Source organism: Mirounga angustirostris, unplaced genomic scaffold (genome assembly GCF_029215605.1).
Source record: "Mirounga angustirostris isolate CCGP_5_RB_7025 unplaced genomic scaffold, mMirAng1.0.hap1 SCAF_14, whole genome shotgun sequence".
Lineage (NCBI taxonomy): Eukaryota > Metazoa > Chordata > Mammalia > Carnivora > Phocidae > Mirounga > Mirounga angustirostris.
In genome coordinates, this window is record NW_026991722.1 from 385,413 (window position 1) to 404,504 (window position 19,092).

The 19,092-nt window shown below is 50.3% G+C and overlaps 1 protein-coding gene across 4 annotated transcripts in view; it reads left to right on the forward strand.

Moving 5' to 3' along the window:
* SLC66A2 (solute carrier family 66 member 2) overlaps positions 1-19,092 on the forward strand; it is a 55,390-nt gene that overhangs the window by 16,324 nt on the left and 19,974 nt on the right. For 3 of the 4 annotated variants that reach the window (XM_054510253.2, XM_045886515.2, XM_054510251.2), the window contains exon 4: positions 537-590. The exons of the other annotated variant lie outside the window; for it this stretch is intronic. In XM_054510253.2, coding sequence (XP_054366228.1) covers positions 537-590 — 54 coding nt within the window. The remainder of the gene's footprint in view (positions 1-536; positions 591-19,092) is intronic. 4 annotated transcript variants of the gene reach the window in all.

Below are 19,092 nucleotides of genomic sequence, written 5' to 3' on the forward strand. Positions count from 1 at the left end.
CCCTGGCGGGACAGAACGTGGCATTGTCTGTGGGCCCCTTGCTTGTCAGGGTCACACGTTGAACGCTTTCCACGTTGCCAGCGGGCATTTCATTGAGCGTGCTCTGAAAACAGCTCTATGCGGTGGCCTTCTGACGAGTTTGACCCTGGGACAACTCTATTGCAAGCAAAGCTCGCATGTGGATGAGTTTTTAGGGGAAAATAGAAGTAGCATCTGCTTTCTCTTTCTCTCAGCATAGTGGACGTGCGATGGGCTTTATGCCACCTCTGACCTTAGAAATTAAGTGAAAATGCAGTGACGTTTCATTGTTCACCCAAGATTTCCTCCTCATGCCCCAGCAGTTCTACTGGAAGAGGGTAGGTTTGGGGGAAAATAGTTCAGAAAACAAATGTCCTAATACACAGAAACCAAGATCTTGTGCTTCTGTTTTTAAAAGGCATGCAAAGAGGGCTGGGAGCCACTGCTGCTTACGAGTGTTAAAACCCGTCTGTTTCTGTTTCTTCCTCCTTCCTGTTTCTCTCTTTCTTTAAATGTAGCTGCAGATAATAAGGATGAAGAAATCAAGGTCCCCCCCAGGCGGTCGTATCTGGGTACGTACCACACCGCTCAAGGCTGCCCGCTGGACCCTTCGCTTCATTCATTCTGTGCGTCTCTGTCCCCGCTCAGCCTCACTGTCATGCTTCTCCGTGTGTGTGACTCATTTTACTAAGCACGGCCGTGTCGCCAGCCAACTAACCAATCCATAGCCTGCTATTTTTAAGCATGAACTAGTTCCTAGAAACCTGCCCGTTTGTGTGTGTGTGTGTGAGAGAGAGAGAGGGAGAGAGAGAGAAAGGGGGAGGGAGGGAGGGCGGGAGGGAGGGAGACAGGTGGAAACATGATCAGAGTACAAGTTTTGGAGTGCTTTTGTTAAATTTATTACAAAGTGCTCTATTCTTCTTGATGCTATGGTAAATGGAATTGTTTTCGTAATTTCATTTTGGATTGTTCATTGCTGTCTTGTAGAAATAAAATTGATTTTCACATGTTGATCTTGTATCCTGCAACTTTGCTGATCTCATTCATTAGTTCTAATAGCTTTTTAGTGTAGTCTTTAGGATTTCTCTGTAGGAGATTATGTCATCTGCAAATAGAGTTAGTTTTACTTTTTCCTTTCCAGTCTGGATGCTTTTTCTTTTTCTTGTCTATTTACCCTAGAATTAGAAATGGCTAGAACGGTGGGCGCCTGGGTGGCTCAGTCGTTAAGTGTCTGCCTTCGGCTCAGGTCATGATCCCAGGGTACTGGGATCGAGTCCCACATCGGGCTCCCTGCTCGGCGGGGAGCCTGCTTCTTCCTCTCCCGCTCCCCCTGCTTGTGTTCCTGCTCTCGCTGTCTCTCTCTCTGTCAAATAAATAAATAAAATCTTTAAAAAAAAAAAAAAAGAAATGGCTAGAACGGTGAGCATAGATAGTGCTTGTCTTGTTCTGGCCTTAATGAAAAGGCATTCTGTCACCATCAAGCATGATGTTAGCTGTGGAGTTTACATAGATGCCTCATATTAGATGAAGCAAGAACCTTTCTATTCTGAGTTTGTTGCATATTTCTTTTTATCATGAAATGATGTTGAAGTTTGTCTAGTGCTTTTCTGTGTCTCTTGAGATGATCATGTGGTTTTGTCCTTTATTCTACATTGATTTTTGTATGTTGCACCAACATTGAGTTCTTGGGATAAATCCCATCTGATTGTGATGTGTAATCCTTTTTATAAGTTGCTGGATTCTGTTTGCTAGTATTATGTTAAGGATTTTTATGTCCATATTCACAAGAGGTATTGGTCTGCTGTTTTTTTTTTAATTCTTGTGATGACTTTGGTTTTAGCATCAGGATAGTACTGGTCTTCTGAGTCAGGCTGGGAATGGGAAGTGTTCCCTCCTCTTCTATTTTGTTTTAAGTTTGTGAAGGATGGGTATCAATTCCTTATTAATTAAAAAAATTTTTTGAGGTGTAACTGACATATAACATCAGCTTCAAATATATAGTAAGTCTAGTTAACATTGTTAACATCAGTCATTTTACATGGTTGCAAAAAAGTTTTTTTTATGATGACGACTTTTAAGATCTACTCTTGCTAAGCAACTTTCAAATGTGCAACACAGTCTTGTCAACTGCAGTCACCATGCTGTACCTTACCTCCCTGTGACTTACTTATTTTGGAACTGAAAGCTTGTACCTTTGACCACCATCACCCATTTTACGCAGCCTGAATCCCCCACCTCTGGTAACCACCTATCTGTTCTCTGTATCTATGGGCTTGTTTTGTTTCTTTAAATTCCATATATAAATGCAATCATACAGTATTTGTGTTTTTCTGTCTGACTTATTTCACTTAGTTTAATGCCCTCAGGTTCCATTCATGTCGAAAATGGCAGGACTTTTTTCTTTTTTATGCTGAATAATATTCCATTGTGTATATATATACCACATGTTCTTTATCCATTCATCAATGGATGGACACTTGGGCTGCTTCCAGATCTTGGTTATTGTAAATAATGCTGCTATAAATATAGGGGTGCATATATCTTTTTGAATTAGTGTTTTTGTTTTCTTCGGATAAATACCTAGTAGTGGAGTTGCTGGTAATTCTACTTTTAATGTTTTAAGGAACCTCCACACTGTTTTCCAGAGTGGCTGCACCAGTGTGCATTCCCACCAACAGTGCACGAGGGGTCCTTTTCCTCCACATCTTCACCAACACTTGCTATCTGTTGTCTTTTTGATAATAGTCACTCGTGTGCTTTGATTGTGCTTTGATGGTGTTCTTTGCTGTGCAGAAGCTTTTTAGTTTGATGTGGTCCCACTTGTTTATTTTTGCTTTTGTTTCCTTTGCTTTTGGAGTTAGATCCAGACCAGTGTCACAGAGCTTACTGCCTATGTTTCTTTCTAGGAGGCTTTTTTTTTTAATTGAAATATATTTGACATACAACATTGTGGAAATTTAAGGTGTACAGCATGTCACTTTGATACATTTATATATTGTTTTTATTTGTTTTTGTTTTTTTAATACATTTATATATTGTAATATGATTGCCATTGTAGTGATAATTAGCACCTCTATCATATTACATAGCTATTATTTCTTTGTTGTGGTTAGAATAATTACATTTTAGTCTCAGCAAGTGAGATGGTTATGGTACAGTGTTGTCTGTATTCACTGTACTGTGCACTAGATCTCTAGGGCTTGTTTACTTCTTGTCACAAGTTTATTGATTCTTCAAATGTTTGGTAGAATTATCCAGTGAAGCTTTCTGGGCCTGGACTTTTCTTTGTGGAAAGTTTTAAAATTACCAGGTCATTCTCTTCTTATAAGTCTGTTCAGATTTTCTATTTCTTCCCTGAGTTACTTTTCATAGTTTCTTGGAATTTGTCCACTTAATCTAATTTGCTGATACACATTTTTGTCTTATTTTTGTTTCTGTGCAGGTGGTTCCTCTTTCATCCTTGACTTGAGTAGTGAGTCCCCTTCTTTTTCTCTCCTTTTTCTCTTGGTCATTCTAGCTAAAGGTTTGTCAATGTTACTGATTTTTTTCCCCAAAGAACCAACTTTTGGTTTTGTTGATTTTCTCTGTTATTTTTCTATTCTCTACTATGTTTATTTAATTCTAGTATTTATTTCTTTCCTTCTGCTTACTTTCGGTTTAGTTTGCTTTTTCTAGTTTCCTAAGGGTGGAAGGTTAGATTGTTGATTTGAGGTATTTTTTCTTTTTTAACATGGCATTTATAGCCATAAATTTCTTCTAATAAATGCTTTCAGTAAATCCTGGAAGTTTTGGCATGTTGTGTTTTCATTTTCATTGGTCTTAAATATTTTCTAACTTCCTTTGAGATTACTTCTTTGACCCATTTTTTTATTTATGTATGTTGTTTCATTTGCACATGTGAAATCCCCAAATTTCTGTCTGTTACTGACTTCTAACTTAATCCATTGTAGTTGGAGAATATACTTCCAGTCATTTTATTTTTATTTATTTATTTATTTATTTTTTAAGATTTTATTTATTTATTTGACAGAGAGAGACATAGTGAGAGCAGGAACACAAGCAGGGGGAGTGGGAGAGGGAGAAGCAGGCCTCCCGCGGAGCAGGGAGCCCGATGCGGGGCTCGATCCCAGGACCCTGGGATCATGACCCGAGCCGAAGGCAGACGCTTAACGACTGAGCCACCCAGGCGCCCAGTATTTTGACCTTCCAGTCATTTTAAATTGAGGCTTGTTCCGTGGCTTCCCGGAAGGTCCGTCCTGGAAATGTCCCATGTGCACAGCACTGTTGCTGGTTGGAAGTGGAGAGAATCTTAGTCTCATAGAGTTCAAATCTTTCCTTAGTGCTCTTTGTGGTGATTATACCCATGACTAAGAGCATGTATTGCAATCTCCCACTGTTTTTGAATTATTGTTTTTTTTCCACTTCTGTCAGGTTTTGCCTCCTCTGTTTTGGGGGACTGTTGTTAGGTGCATCTGTGTTTATATGTTTATAGTTTTATCTGACTGATGGATTGGCCCTTTACTGTTATAAATTGTCCCCCTATTTCTAGTAATTTTGTTTTGTTTTGTTTTTAGAGTCTCTTTTTTTCTGATACTAGTTTGGCTACTGTAGACCTCCTGTGGTTGTTGTATGATGTATTTTTTCCCATTCTTTTACTTTTTTTTTTTTTTTTAAGATTTTATTTGTTTATTTGAGAGAGAGAGGAAGCATACATCATACATGAGTGGGGTAAGGGGCAGAGGGAGAGGGAGAAGCAGACTCCCTGCTGAGCAGGGAGCCTGACTTGGGGCTTGATCCGGGGACCCTGAGATCATGACCTGAGCTGAAGGCAGATGCCCAACTGACTGAGCCACCCAGGCGCCCCCTTTTAGTGATCTTTTAAACTATATATGAATTTTATTTTCTTAGTGGTTGCTTTAAGGCTTATAATATGCTTCTTGCCAGTATCTATTTTTACTAACTTAATTTATACTAATTAATTTTTAATCAGTTAAGAGAGTAAAGCAGAAGAAATACGCATTTTTACTGTCTTTTATAATTACCTACATAATTACCCTTACTTACACTCTTTCTTTTTTTTCATGTAGATCAGCATTACTATCTGATGTCACTTGCTTTCAACATGAAGAACTTATTTTTAGTATTTCCTGTAAGATGGGCCTGCTAACAACAAATTCTCTCAGTTCTTATTTATCTGGGAATGTCTTTATTTTACTTTTGTTGTGAAAAAAAAGTTTTGCTAGATGTAAGGATCTTCGTTGACAGTTTTTTTCTTTTCAGTGTTTCACTTTTTTCTTGTTGATTTCAGGATTTTACCTTTTTCAACATTTAGACTACTACATGTAAGGATGTGGATGTCTTTGTATTTATCCTACTTGGAGTTTGTTGAGCTTCTTGGGTGTGTAGATGAATATTTTCATAAAATTTGGGATGTTTTCAGTAATTGCTTCTTTGAATATTTTTCTTGCTCCCTTCTTTCTCTCCTCACCTTCAGTACACCCATTTTGTATATGTTGGTATGCTTAATATTTCACATTTCTCTGAGGGTCTGTTCATTTTTCTTAATTCTATTTTCTCATTGTTCTTTAGATTGCATAATCTTTATTGATCTATCTTCAAGTTCACTGTTCTTTCTTTTTTTTTTTTTTAAAGATTTTATTTATTTTTGTGAGAGAGAGAGAGCACAAGCAGGGGGAGTGGCAGGCAGAGGGAGAGGGAGAAGCAGGCTTCCCGCTGAGCAGGGACCCTGATGTGGGACTCGATCCCAGGACCCCGGGATCATGACCTGAGCTGAAGGCAGACGCTTCACCGACTGAGCCACCCAGGCACCCTTCACTGATCCTTCTGCCAGCTCAAATCTAGTGTTGAGCCTCTGTAGTGAAATTTTTATTTTAGTTCTTGTACTTTTCAATTTCTGAATTTTCATTTGGTTCTTTTTTACAATTTTTATCTTTCTACTGATTTTCTGTATGATGAGACATTGTCATTATGCCCTCCTTTACTTCTTTATGATTTCCTTTAGTTCTTTGACCATATTTATAGTAACTTTTGGGTCATTTCTGCTAGGTCTAATGGCTGTGCCTCTTCAAAAACAATTTTGTTTCCTTTTACTTTTCTTCTGTGTATGGGCCACTTTCCCACTTCTTTGCATTTCTCAAATATTTTGTTGAAAACTGCATATTGTAAAATATTGTGGCAACTCTGGGTCCTGGATCCCCCACCCTTGTTTGGGGGGGGTGGCTTGTTTGCTTATGTGTTGAGTGAGTTGGCTTGACCAGTGCAGTCTCTGAACCTCTTCTCCCCCAGACAAGGCTGTGGATCTAGCTTTCTGACTCTCCCTGGTCCCCCTGTTAAGCTTCTGGGTGGTCTGCCTCCGTTGGAGTCACACTCCCCTTAGCCTACACAAATGGCTAGTAGATGGCTCTGTTGGTTTTGATCACACCCTGGGGCATGCACTGCTTTTAGGTCCGATCCAGCAAAACCAGGCAGGGGGATCTTGAGGGCAGTCTTGACAGTTGCTGGGTCCCCAGGAGGGCTCTCCCTGGCTGTTTTTGTCTGATAAACTTTGAGCACGTCTGCTGTTGCACTTGGTGCTCTGTTGGAATGGCCGGCTTCCTCTTAATTGCTCCACCACCAAGCCCCCCGCTGTTTTTGTCAGTGCCTTAAGCTTGAACCTGCTCATGTCCTGTTGTAAGCAGAGTTACTCCTTTTAGGGAGAGTGTGCCCCACTTCTAGGACAGAACCTCTGAACCCCTGCTCCGGAGCTGGTGCCTGGGGCAGCATTGGCTTTTGTGGGGTGATGCCCCCCGCCCCGCTGTAAGTGCGTGCACTGAGGGCATTGTAGTCCCAGGTCTTCTCCGTTGGCCCCTCCCAGTGCGGGACTTCTGTCCTCTGAGCAGATTGAGGTAGGACAGTATTCTCTGCTTGCTGCGCCTGCGGGTGGAGCCTCTGTTGTGAGTGGGGGCTGGGGGAGGGGGCAGAGTGCCCTGATTTCTCTGCCCTTCTTGCCTGGAGTAGACTAGGAGCTGAGCTGGGGGGTGAGAAGTGCTGGGGGCCTGCTGCTTATGGGGAGAAACCATGGCCCTCTGCCAGGAACTGTGTGGTGGGGGTTTCTTGGCCGGCCCACCTGGAGTAGTGCCAGGAGTTGTGGGGACAGCAGGCCGTGTCTCAAACACTTTCTTCGGTAGATGTTTCTCCATTGCTGCATAGCCTTAGGACACTTTACAGAGATGTTACATGGTTGGTTTTTAGAAGACACAGCAGTTGTGTTGTTTTGCTGGGAGAAGGACCGTCCCATTCACAGTTTTAACTGATGGGATCCCTGGTGGCCAGAGGAAGTTTCAGGCTGGGAGAGCAAGTAGCTTTTCTGGTTTTATTTATAGCTGCCTGAAGGGTGGACTTGGGGCTGTGCCTGTTCATGGCTGGTTTAGTGTTCAGGGGGTGATAGGACGTTCACCTGAATAGGTCATGTCCTCCATTCAGTTTTCAGAAGTAGCCTTAAAACTTGAACTGCAGGTGCTGCTTTGATTTGGGGAAGAACTGTTTCCCAGTGCATCTGGGTCTGAGGCTTTCTGGTGCTCTTTCTTCTGAGTCCAGCCAGGGTACTTGTGTCCTGAGTCAGCATTGCTCAGGCACCTGTCTGCAGTTCTGTGGGCCCGACTGAGCAGCCTGCTTGTGGATGGGCAGTGCAGGGGCCTCAGACTGTGCCCTCCCGATGTCCAGTGTAGGGTGCCCCACTGAGCAGAAGTTATCAGCAAAAAAAGGCCCAGAAATCCAATAGAATAAAAGGAAAAGGCTCCTGCAATTTAGGGTGCCAAAGGCCAACCCATCACAGAGCCCAGGATGGGCTTACCTCTGGTGGGGGGTCAGCCTCGGGGGCATGGTGGGCTCCCTCAGTGACAGCATTTTTTAACAAGGGCTGGTGTTCCTGCTCACTGGTTAGTCATACTCAGCTCCCCGGGGTGCAGTGGGGCCTTTGGATCCCTGGGTCTCTCCCATCATAGCAGTGGCCTGCTGGTCTGCTGGCCTGCCTGGCAAGGGTGGTGGTGTGGGTGGACAGGGAAAGGGGTCAGTATGGTGAACCCTGGCTCTGAAGGCTGAGAAGGGCGTTTACAGTCCCTCAGCCAGATCACATTGCTGTCTTTGCTAACCCGCTGTGTCCCTGTCAGGGCAGAGTTAAAGCTGGAGTGGCCATGGAGGGTTGGGCAGAGGGGCCATACCCCACCTTCGAGGGCTGGCTGCCTCCCGACCAGCCCCTCCCTCACACCAGGAGCCCTGCAGGCCCCTGCCCTGGGCTTTCTCTGGTGGCCCCCGAGGCACCACGTGCTCCCCCATGGGGCCTGGCATCCCTGTCTGCCTCGTTGGAGTGTGAGCCCTGGGACGCGGGGTCGGAGATCAGGGCCGTGTCCCCAGATTGAGCGGGCACTTAGCAGAGTCACATAAATGAGCAGACGTGTCTGGGGTTTGTGTGTGGGGACGGGTGGGATGGAGTGGCCAGAGCAGCCGTGTTGACAAGAGCCGGGTTTTAGTTTGAGCCAGGGTTTTGAAGGAAGGAGTGAGGGTTGTTTCGTTTTCATGGAGAGTTGATCTTTAAACATTTAAAATTTTTTTGAAAGACCACAAAGTTTTTTCTTGAGCTATTTGAGAATAAATTGCTGACTTGCTGCTTGGTGACACCCAAGTCCTCCAGTGTTGCCTCTGGAAAGCGGAATTTGAGCCTCCACAGCCACACTGCGGTGTCCCGATCAGACCAGCCTGGCACCTCTCACCTGTTTGCACGGAGGTGCAGGACGGAGTCCCTTCAGATCGCCCGTGCGGTCAGCCGTCCCAGGCTGCTCCTGTCGGGAGCCATTCCTTGTCCTGTGCTCGCAGGGGTCGGTTCCAGACCTTTGTCCTGGGGGCCCTGGGGGCCCTGGGGCGGCTCGTCTCATGGTCCCCTGTGCTTCCGGTGCCTCTGCCAGGCGCCACGTAGCACCATATTCCTGGGTGTTGCACCAGCCCCCACGCCTCTGCCTGTGGTTTGTACCTATTTCTGGGGGATGCTTTGAAAGGATGTGAAGATCCTGTTCCTCCTCAGACTTTCATTGCATTCCTGTGTTTGATGATAACGGCAGGGATGCATGGCTTCCTGCCTCTTTCAGTGACTAAACCCCGCATCTGGTTGGCCTGCTGGTGGGTCCCTGCGTCCTGCCGTGATTCTTGGGTCCTGCCACCTCGGGATGGTCCAGGTGCATCTGGTGCAGCATCTGCCCCAGCAGCCTGGACCCTGCCCCTGGGGAAGGGGGTGCTTTTGCAGATGGAACCCCCCGGCTGGGCGTGAGCTGGGACCTGAGTAGAGGGGAGGAGCCTGGCTGGTCCCCGAGCCCCGTTGGGTCTGGTTCTCAGATGGTGCAGGTCCACTGCTGGGCTCAGGGGCTGGTGGGCTTCTTAGGAAGCAGCATGGCGAGACTGTCACTGATGGAGCTAACATGTGGAGTCCAGCTACGGGGTGGGCAGGGAACAAATGGACGTGCTCCCCTAGCCACATGGATTTCGTTCGGTTGACATAGCTGACACTGAGCGCTCAGTACATGCTACACACTGTTTTAAGTCTTTTACGTGAAATTAGTTAATTTGCATGCTGGCCCATGTGGAGCATACTGAGATTCCCCCCATTTTATAGGTACGGAGACAGGCACAGAGAGGCTGGGTCGTTGGGCAGGAAGCCACTCAGCAGTAAGAGGCAGGCTGGGCCCTCCGATGGGTAGACTCACCACAGGCCAGGCCGTGTCCCCCTCTCTCCCCGTCTTCTCCCATGAGGACCCCAGCCTGTGGGAGCATCTGAGCCTCCCAGCCAACCTGTCAGCCGTGGGGCCTGGGGCTGACCACCAGATGTTAGGCTTGCTGCCCCTACCTGGCCCCCACACCTGGGGCAGAAGCTGCGCAGCAGGAGCCCAAGCCTGCGTGCGGGATGAGGAGCTGTTGGCCCAGGCGGTGGGGGCGCCCATTGGGACAGGCAGCGTGAGGGGCCGCAGTGTGACGGAAGCCAGCGGGGTGCCCGGCTTCCGGTGCAGGGGTGGGGCCTCCCTCTCTGCTCACAGCTGTTTGGTCCTGTTGCTGATGCTCTGGCCATGGCCACCACATGGCCACCACGTGAGGCATGATGTCGCCGTGGTGCTGTGGGAAGCCCTCTTGGAACCTGGGGAGTGGCCGGGCCTCAGCAGGGGCTGCCTGCCACGTGGAGTCTGGGGCTCCCGTCCTGCAGGACAGAGCTAGCAGGCCTAATCCTGAGACAGCCCCAGCTCATCTGACAGCTCGGCCCTGGCTGTGCCCACATCACGTGGCACTGTGTGCGTCGTGGACCCTGAGCCCCTCCATCTTCTGGAGGGCAGCCCTCAGTTCACAGCTTCCCCCCCGGCTTCTGGGGACCTGGGGGCAGGGCTGGCAGAGGCCAGGAGCTGCGGTCCAGCACCGACAGCTTCTGAGGGGCCGGGACAGCCGTGGTCCCCAGCACTCTCTGTGCTTCTTGGCACGGGGAGAGCCCGTGGCTGTGTGGTGAGCCACGGGGTTCACCCTGCTTTCTCCAGCAGCTTCTGGTTGTCATTGTGACCACAGGGGTAGGGAACACAGCCGGCCCTCCGCCCTCCGCCTGCAGGGCGCCGGCCTGGACCATGGGCGGCATTCTCTGGCAGCTTCTTTCCAGCAGGAAGGACTTGGCCTGAACTGGCGGGAATGGGCCACACGGGGGTGCTCGCGGGCTTCGAGGGCTGGGAGTTGGGTGTAACTTGCAGGAGCAGAAACAGCCCCAGGTTATGTAACTGTTGCATCCTTAATGGGGTCTGCAGTGTAGCCCTGATAAGGATGCGCCAGCAAGTGACCTGTGAGGTTCAGGGTCTCCCCCTCGGGGAGGGCCAGGGTCTCCGTTGCTCTTGCTCCTGGAGTGGAACGTGGACTGGTCCTTTTTAGCGGCCACCTGCCGCCGCTGATCTAGGGGTCAGGCTGCCGAGCTGGGGGGCTGCCATTCCCCCCGCAGCGGCTGGGGCAGAGCTGGGGCTGGACTTGGCCTCGCTCTCTGCCCAACCAGGCCCTCTGCAGCCCCACGATGCCCGAGGGGTGTGTGGAGAGGTTTGCAGGCCCCCCGGGGGGCACCTGGCCTTCCTCAGCTCCCCACAAAGAGATGCCAAGTGAAACCAAGTCAGTAGAACCCTGTGACAACAACAGGGCCTTCCAGTCCCTCAGCCCTTCGGAGGCCACCATCTCCCCCCGCCTCGGGGGGGCTGCGCTGGGGGGGTCCTGCCGTCTCCCCCTGCGCCGGGGGGGCGGAGCTGGGGGGTCCTGCCATCTCCCCCTGCCCCGGGGGTGGGGCTTGGGTGGGGGTCCTGCCGACTCCCTCCGCCCCAGGGGGGCTGGGCTGGGGGGGTCCTGCTGTCTCCTCCTGCCCTGGGGCGGAGTTGGGGGGGTCCTGCCGTCTCCCCCTGCCCAGGGGGTGGGGCTCGGGGGGTCCTGCCGTCTCCCCCAGATTGGTCTGGAACTCTCCATGGCAGTTGCCAACAAACACCTTTTCTCTTTGAAATGTGACTTCATGATCTGAGAGTATGAAGAAGTTAATACATGGAGATTGATGGGGGCTGTTTTTTTTTTTAAAGATTTATTTATTTGAGAGAACGTGCGGGTGCAAGGGCAGGGGGAGAGAGAATCTCCAGCAGACTCCTTGCTGAGTGTGGAGCCCCATACAGGGGGCTCGATCCCACCACCCTGAGATCATGACCTGAGCTGACCGACTGCGCGCCCCCAGGCACCCTGGGACTGTTTTTAAAAAACAGCTGTATGGACATACAGTTTATCTGCAACAAAATGCACCATTTTAGGTGGGCATGCTCTTTGAGGGTAGTGACTGGGGGCGCACTGGGGGTGCCTGCTCCTCACGTGTGATCCGGTCCCCTCTTGGGGAGTGGAGACCGGGAAGCGCCAAGCCAGGGGCGCAGCTTGAAGATTCCCTGCAGGTATATTTGGGGTATCTGCGTGAGAGTGCTGGCGTTCCCTCGTTAAGAAAAGCATCAGGGCGGCTCCTCTTTCTTATCTGCCAGTGAAGAGTTGGGATTCGAGGTTCTTGGGGTCCTGTCCAGTGTGAGGGACTGTAATGCCCACGTGGCGGGCCAGAAGGCCCCAGGCAGGAAGACTTACAGCCTGGACAGTGGCCGTCTTCCTTGCAGAGGCTCAGGCACGGACCGCCCTCCTCATCCTTGTCTGGGACCCTCTGGACCCTGTGGTAAGGGACATCCGCCTGTGCTGCACCCGCCCAGCGCCCAGGGGCCCCCCAGATGGTGGGCCAGTCTGCTGCCTGGTAGCTGGGTGCCGTGTGCGCGTCTGCTCGGAGAGGCAGGTGTGTGGGCGCGAACCCACAGTTCACCATGAGGCCTGGGTCGGCTGCGCTTGGTCTGTTCCCACGGTTGACCTTCACGGGGCCTGTGGGGGCGGCATGGGCACTGTCAGCCTGAGGCTCAGGGAGGCTCCCACAGCTGGGGTGGTGGCGCTGTCCACCGGACTCCAAGCCGCAGTGTCTCATCCTTGGACCTGTGGAGGCAGCACTGCACGATGGTCTGGGTTCAGATCTTGTGCCTCGCGTCCAGCCCATGGCTCTGTCTCAGTACCCCCAGTATTTGGGTTGATGGGTTGGGTGCTGACATAAAGAGCTCTCTGAAGAGGGAGGCATCTACAGATGAGCCTCCTGGACACAGGGAGAGAGGTGAGGGGCTCCAGCCGAGAGAGGTGGGGCAAGGGGGCTGCAGGTCACCAGACGCGGCCCCAGCCCCTGGTCGACCAGTGGGATGATTGAGAGCCCTCGTGGGCATGAGGCCGTCCTGGGTCTCGGCACCCCAAGGGGCATCAGGCATAGTCAGCCCTGCTGCGGGGCCTGTTTGTCCTTTAGAACGAAGGTGGTCAGTGATGATCCCCAGATGACACCATGGTGTGTGGGGGGCCCCCTCTCTCCCTTGGGAAAGGGGGTACCCCATCTGATGGGGCATGGAGGAGCATGGGGTCAACGCCTGTCAGGGACTGGCCATGACCCCAGCAGCAGGAGCTTCTTCCCAGACCACCTGTTCACGTGGGGCTGGCTCGGGGGGACCCTGGCTGTCCCCTGGGGGCATGGCCATGTCTGTGGGTCTGCGGAGTCTATGGTGAGGAGAGGGCACAGGTGAACAGGACTTCCCTGTGGGGAAGGGGTTAGGAAGACAGTAGAAAGGACTAGAGTTTGCTGTTTGGAAAACCTCATGGGTTCAAGAGTCAGCAGAAGGAAAAAGGAGCCTAGGGGTTTCCTTCTACCTTTTAGATCCTCAGCGGTGGGAGCGGCCACCTCACAGGGCAGGTTCCTGCAGTGACTCTGGGCCAGTTCTGGTTACCAGTGTGCTTCCATCGTCCACGTGACCATCTGAGCTTTGGAGGGGTCTGTTCCTTCAGTTGGACAGAACTGGCCCTGATTCCAGAGCCCTCAGAAAATAGCTCTGTGCCTTCGCCATGCTTGATGGATGGTGGTTAGAGTCAGTCCCCGAGAACCCTTCTCTAACCAGACCTCCTGCCTCAGAGAAATGGGGTTGGGGGACAGAGAGGGGGCTGGGAGACAGAGGGGGTCTGGGGGACAGGGCTTGCTGGGGATGGGGTGGCTGGGGGACAGAGAGGGACGGGACCAGGGGACAGAGAAGGGATTGGGGGGCAGAGAGAGGGCTGGGGTCGGGGGAAGGGAAGAGAGGAGTGGGGAGACAGGTGGTGGTGGGGGCTCACCCTGGGTGAGGATGGGGAGGTGGTCTGGAGTGGCTGAAGCATGTAGTTTATGGGGGATGTGGGGTGGGGGTGAGGCTAGACAGTTAAGGAGAAGGTTTACCACTCAGCGTACAGACCTGTTTTGCAGGTGGGGTGCCCTAGTGTCCTCATGGCCCCTTCGGGCTCTGTTCTCCCGTCTCCCAGGCTGAGTGCCCGATTGGGGGTGCGGCTGTGTGTTCACGTCTGAAGCCAGCATTATGATGTTCTTGCTGCTCCTGACTCATAAACTCCCTCAAAGTCCCTGCTCTTTTCACATGCGGCTGCTCAGCATCCTCTTAGAAGGACCAAATCTCTTATAGACCCTTTGGAGCATAAAAGTGCCATCTGATCAGAAATTGGGTCTTTCTTGCCCACTGGGGGACAGTCTCCTGGTGCAGATTCCCTGTGCACATTCCCCAGATGGTAAAATCGCTTCTTAATCCAAGAGGCAGTGGACTGAGTATGAGGTCTTGGGGGGCTGGTGGCAACGGAAGGAGTTTTCAAATCCAGGGAAGCCAGTGCCTTCTGACAAGTAGGGATTTCGGGATGTAAATGATGAGGAAGCTGAAGGGATTGCTCCTAGCGGCCCGTTCTCCTCTAAGAGGCGATTAAAGAGCAGGAAGAGCTGAAAGTGGCCGGGAGGGGTCTGGTCATTCCCCCCAGTGCTGGAAACATCTGTTCAGAACTAAATGCCTCGTTTTCAAGTCTTTTTTTTTTTTAAAAAAGATTTTATTTATTTGACAGAGAGAGACACAGGGAGAAGCAGGCTTCCTGCTGAGCAGGGAGCCTGATGCAGGACTTGATCCCAGGACTCTGGGATCATGGCCTGAGCCGAAGGCAGACGCTTAACGACTGAGCCACCCAGGCGCCCTCATTTTCAAGTCTTGTCTGGAAAACACACCACGTCTGAGTTTGGTGGGCGGGTTGTGAAAATCCTGAGGAGATGCAAGTTCGGTTGACACTGTAGCTAATCTCGGGCGTCCCTCCTGTGTCCTCACCCTTCTGTTCCTGGAGCGTCACCTCCTTACACACCCAGCTGCACCTCTCCGGGGCACTGCCTGGGGGGGCAGGTGTCACCCAGGCGCTCCTGAGGAGTGGGGGTCCCTTCCCCGTGCCTGGGTATAGCGCCAGTGTTTCTGGGAGGGAAGCCAGACTCTCTGGTCTCCTAGTGTATTTTAAAAATATTTAATGAAAAATCTTCTGACATAGGAATCTCTCAGAAGCATAGAAGAAGTTTGTTTCTATCTGACGCCGATCAGAAATCTGTACTTTTTATTAAGCGTCTTCTGTGGCCTTTTTCTGACTAAACTGCAAATCTCATTTCATGCCTTCTGTATTTATCCAGTATTATCCTCAGCTGGCATTTTTCCATATATAATTCCCACTTTTCTTTCCCTATTGCTTTATTTAATACTTTTTTTTAAAAGATTTTATATATTTATTTGACAGAGAGAGAGAGATCACAAGCATGGGGAGTGGCAGGCAGAGGGAGAAGCAGGCTCCCTGCAGAGCAAGGAGCCCGAGGCGGGGCTCGATCCCAGGACCCTGGAATCATGGCCTGAGCTGAAGGCAGCGGCTTAACCAACTGAGCCACCCAGGCGCCCCTCCCTACTGCTTAATTTAATGCAGCGTATCAGAACAGATGATGGGTGGATGGGTTGCTGGATTTATTTTAAATTGCCCAGGAAAGAAATGACAGCACCTTATACTTGAAGTTTAAGAGAAGCATTTTTAACTTCATCATTAGAAAGTAGACTTATTAAAGTGGGTATTTATGTCTGTATCTCTCTCTGTAAAACATCATATACATTGAAACTATTTTGTTGTATTACATATTAAATTTGTTTTTTGAGATGAAATTCACATACCATAAAATTTATCCTTGATATCTTTTTGAGATAAAATTTGCATCAAATTCACCATTTTAATCACCTTATATAGTTCAGTGGTTTTTAGTATATTCACAATGTTGTATAATCATCACCACTATCCAATTACAGAACACTATCCAATTATTTCTTGGGGCGCCTTGCTGGCTTAGTCAGAAGAGCATGAGACTCTTGGGGTCATGAGTTCAAGCCCCATGTTAGGTGTAGAGATTATTTACATTAAAAAATGTTTAATTACAGAACATTTCCATCTCCCCAAAAAGAAACCCTATACCTCCCAGTTTCTCCATTACCCCAACCCTGGGAAACGACTTATCTATGTTCTGTCTCTGGCTTTGCTTATTCTGGACATTTCCATAAGGGAGTAATCAGTATGTGGCTTCTTCCACTCAGCATAGTGTTTTCCAGATTTATCTGTGCTGTGGTGGCCGTCAGTGCCTTATTCCTTTCCAAGGCCACATGATCCTCCATGATATGGATATACCACGTTTTGCTTATCCCTTTATCCATCGATGGACATTTGGAATGTTTCTACCTTCATGAATAATATAGCTGTGAATATTCGTGTACAAGTATTTATACGACATATGTTTTCAGTTCTTTAGGGACATATGTGGGAGTGGGATCGCTGGTCGTATAGTAACTCCACGTAAACATTGAGGCACTCCAGACTGTTTTCCAAAGTGCACCATTCTGCATCCCTACCAGCTGCACATCCAGTTTCCAATTTCTCCACATCCTCACCCAACTTTTTATTGTCTTTTTGCTCACCATAATAGTAGCTGCGAAGTGGGATCTCAGTGTGGTTGTGATTTGCATTTCCCTAATGACTGGTAATGTTGAGCATCTTTTCATGTGCTTCTTGGTCATTTGTGTGTCTTTGGAAAAGTGTCTGTTCAGGTTCCTTGCCTATTTTTTAATCGGGTTGTCATTTTATTGTAAATCATATATATTCAAAAGGAATATTGCTTCTTCAACTGTCCCAGGGATTCTAAATGATGCTTATTTTGTGGATTATTAAAAGTTAATGTTTAGTTTCTCTTGGCACTGTGTGTTAGGAGAGGGACCTGGACGTGTGTCTTTTTCCCTGCAGTGGCCTCAGGATAACTGCCTCAGGACTGGCTTGGTGTGGGGAGGAGTCAGGTGGTGGAGACCAACCAAGTCCGTGGGACCCCTAACGGGCCACTCTCTGGGGTCCCCTGATTCTGGCCATCACATTGAGGAGGTGCTGAGGACATGTCCCCAGGGGTGGGGGGGTTGCTTGACTTCTGGAGTGCAGAAGGCAGAGGCAGTGGAGGAGGGGACCTGGAGGGTCTGACCTCAGGTCCCTCATTGGGGAGCTGGGCCCAGGGGCCTGTGAGCTCCAGAGCTTGGCACGCTGGTGCATGCCCACTTCTTTGCACTTTGCTGAGCTTCAGCCCAGGAGGGGCTGACGCTGTGGCAGCCTGACTTTTGGCTTGGCACTGCGGGGCTGTGTCCTGTGCCCACGATCGTGGCCCACGTGGGGCAGCTCCTTACCACTGTGCAGTTTGTGGGTTTGCAGGGCACGAGGCTGTGATGAGAAGCTAGTCCTGGCCTTGGGCTGGGCAGGCTTGTCCTGCAGGTGGTGGGGAGGTCAGGTTGGAGTGTGCGCACTGTGCAGGGAATGCTGGGTTTTGAGGCAGACTGCACAGGTTTGCGGGGTGCAGTCCTCATCACCCTGCTCTCCTCATCACCGCTTCCCTTTGTGCAATTTTTAGGATTCTTCCAGGCTTGATCTGTTTGTTTTTTCAATGACATTCAAAAGAATATTTGTCATATATTCTTGGGTAAAATACTGTCCTTGGGTTGCTTCTGTCATGGACGGAAGTTAGATCCTTTCTTCCCTTTAGGTGGTGACCTCCCCCGGGCAAAGTAAAGCAATCCTGTTGGGGGGGGGTATAAATCTGGGAAAGTTGGACTCAGAGGAGCTGAGGATGGGCTGAACTCTGTGAAAACCTTCAGAGCTGCAGTTCTGTTTAGAATTGGGACTTTATGGAAATCCAGCCTTAATTTACCAACAGGAGACTGCTAGGTCACTAATGTGTTGATGTTTTCCTGGTTAAAAACATCCATTCTTGGGAGAATCCAGGATGAATCCGTAGTATTTGGTGTTCTGCGCTGATGTACAGCCCAGGTGCTGTTTGCAGAGACTTGTCACTGGTGAGGATTGTCCCGTAGGGTCCCTCTGTCCATGTGCCCCTGTGGACCCCGGGAGCGAACACTTCTCTGCTTCTCCATGTGGGACAGTCACTTCCTACACCGGGAAAGGACATGGGCAGTTACGAGTGGAGGCCTCCCCTCCAGAATTTCTTGTCGGGAAAGAATAGGAAGAAGGGTGCTAGGCAGGCACAGGGAGTTTGGTGGTGGGCATGGTGTCACAGGTGGTGGTGTCCTCGGGGCCAGGGGCCACATGTGGCTTCTGCTCAGGTGTCCCTGTTGGCGTGGTCTGTGGACACGCTTTTCACAGTGTTGTGCCCCGCCCCGGACCCCGCAGAGGTCTGTGTCGCTTGGAGGACCTCCCGCCTTATCAAAGGGGACGTGAGTTCGGCCATGGAGCTCCCCCCAATAACTTCAGAGACTCAGGAAACGGAAGTAGCATCTCCCCACCGGAAAGATGGGGTCCCCAGTATGCGGGAGGACAAGGAATGTGTGAGCCGAGGGGGTCTGACGAGGGTTGTGTCCCACAGGAATGGGTGTCTGTCCTGTGGTCTGGGGAGTGTGGGCTCCTGAGAGCCTGGGGTGGTGAGAGAGCAGCAAACGTGCCCTCATGGTGGGAACAGGGCTCTGGGGCAGACCTGGAGCTCGGCAGCTCCCGAGGCCGGACCAGGAGAGTGGGGAAGCTCACGTGATGGGGTGCGTGTGGGGTGTGTGGGGGTGATGGCCAACCCAGACAGAGCGCCCACGGGCTCCGCTGCAGGGGGAGGCATGTCCCTCCAGCCACCCGAGGGGGTCAGGCCCCGGAACCTGGTTCTCAGCTGGGAGGGGGCTCTTGTCTGCTTTTGGGGAAGCTTCAGGTACAACTGCCATCCTGTGTAGTCGACCCCAGACACAGCTCGGGAACCTGCAGTCTGGTGGTGTGGATGGTGCCCGAGGTGGCTCCCGAGCACTGGGGGGCCCTTCTCCCCACTGTGTGGCTCCGTCACTCCCTGGTCCCTTCGGGCCGCACAACGTTATTGAGACAGAATCATCACGCCGCGAGCACGTGTTCAAGTGTGCTTAGGTTTAGATAAGTTTTGATGTGTGCACCGTGAAACCTCCCCCCGTGCAACCTGAGACCCCGAACATGCCTGTCCCCTCCATGGGTTCCCTCTGCCACCCCAACCTGCCTCCCCCAGCAGGCACCCACTAATCCGCTTTCCATCTGCACGTCCATTTGCATTTACTAGAC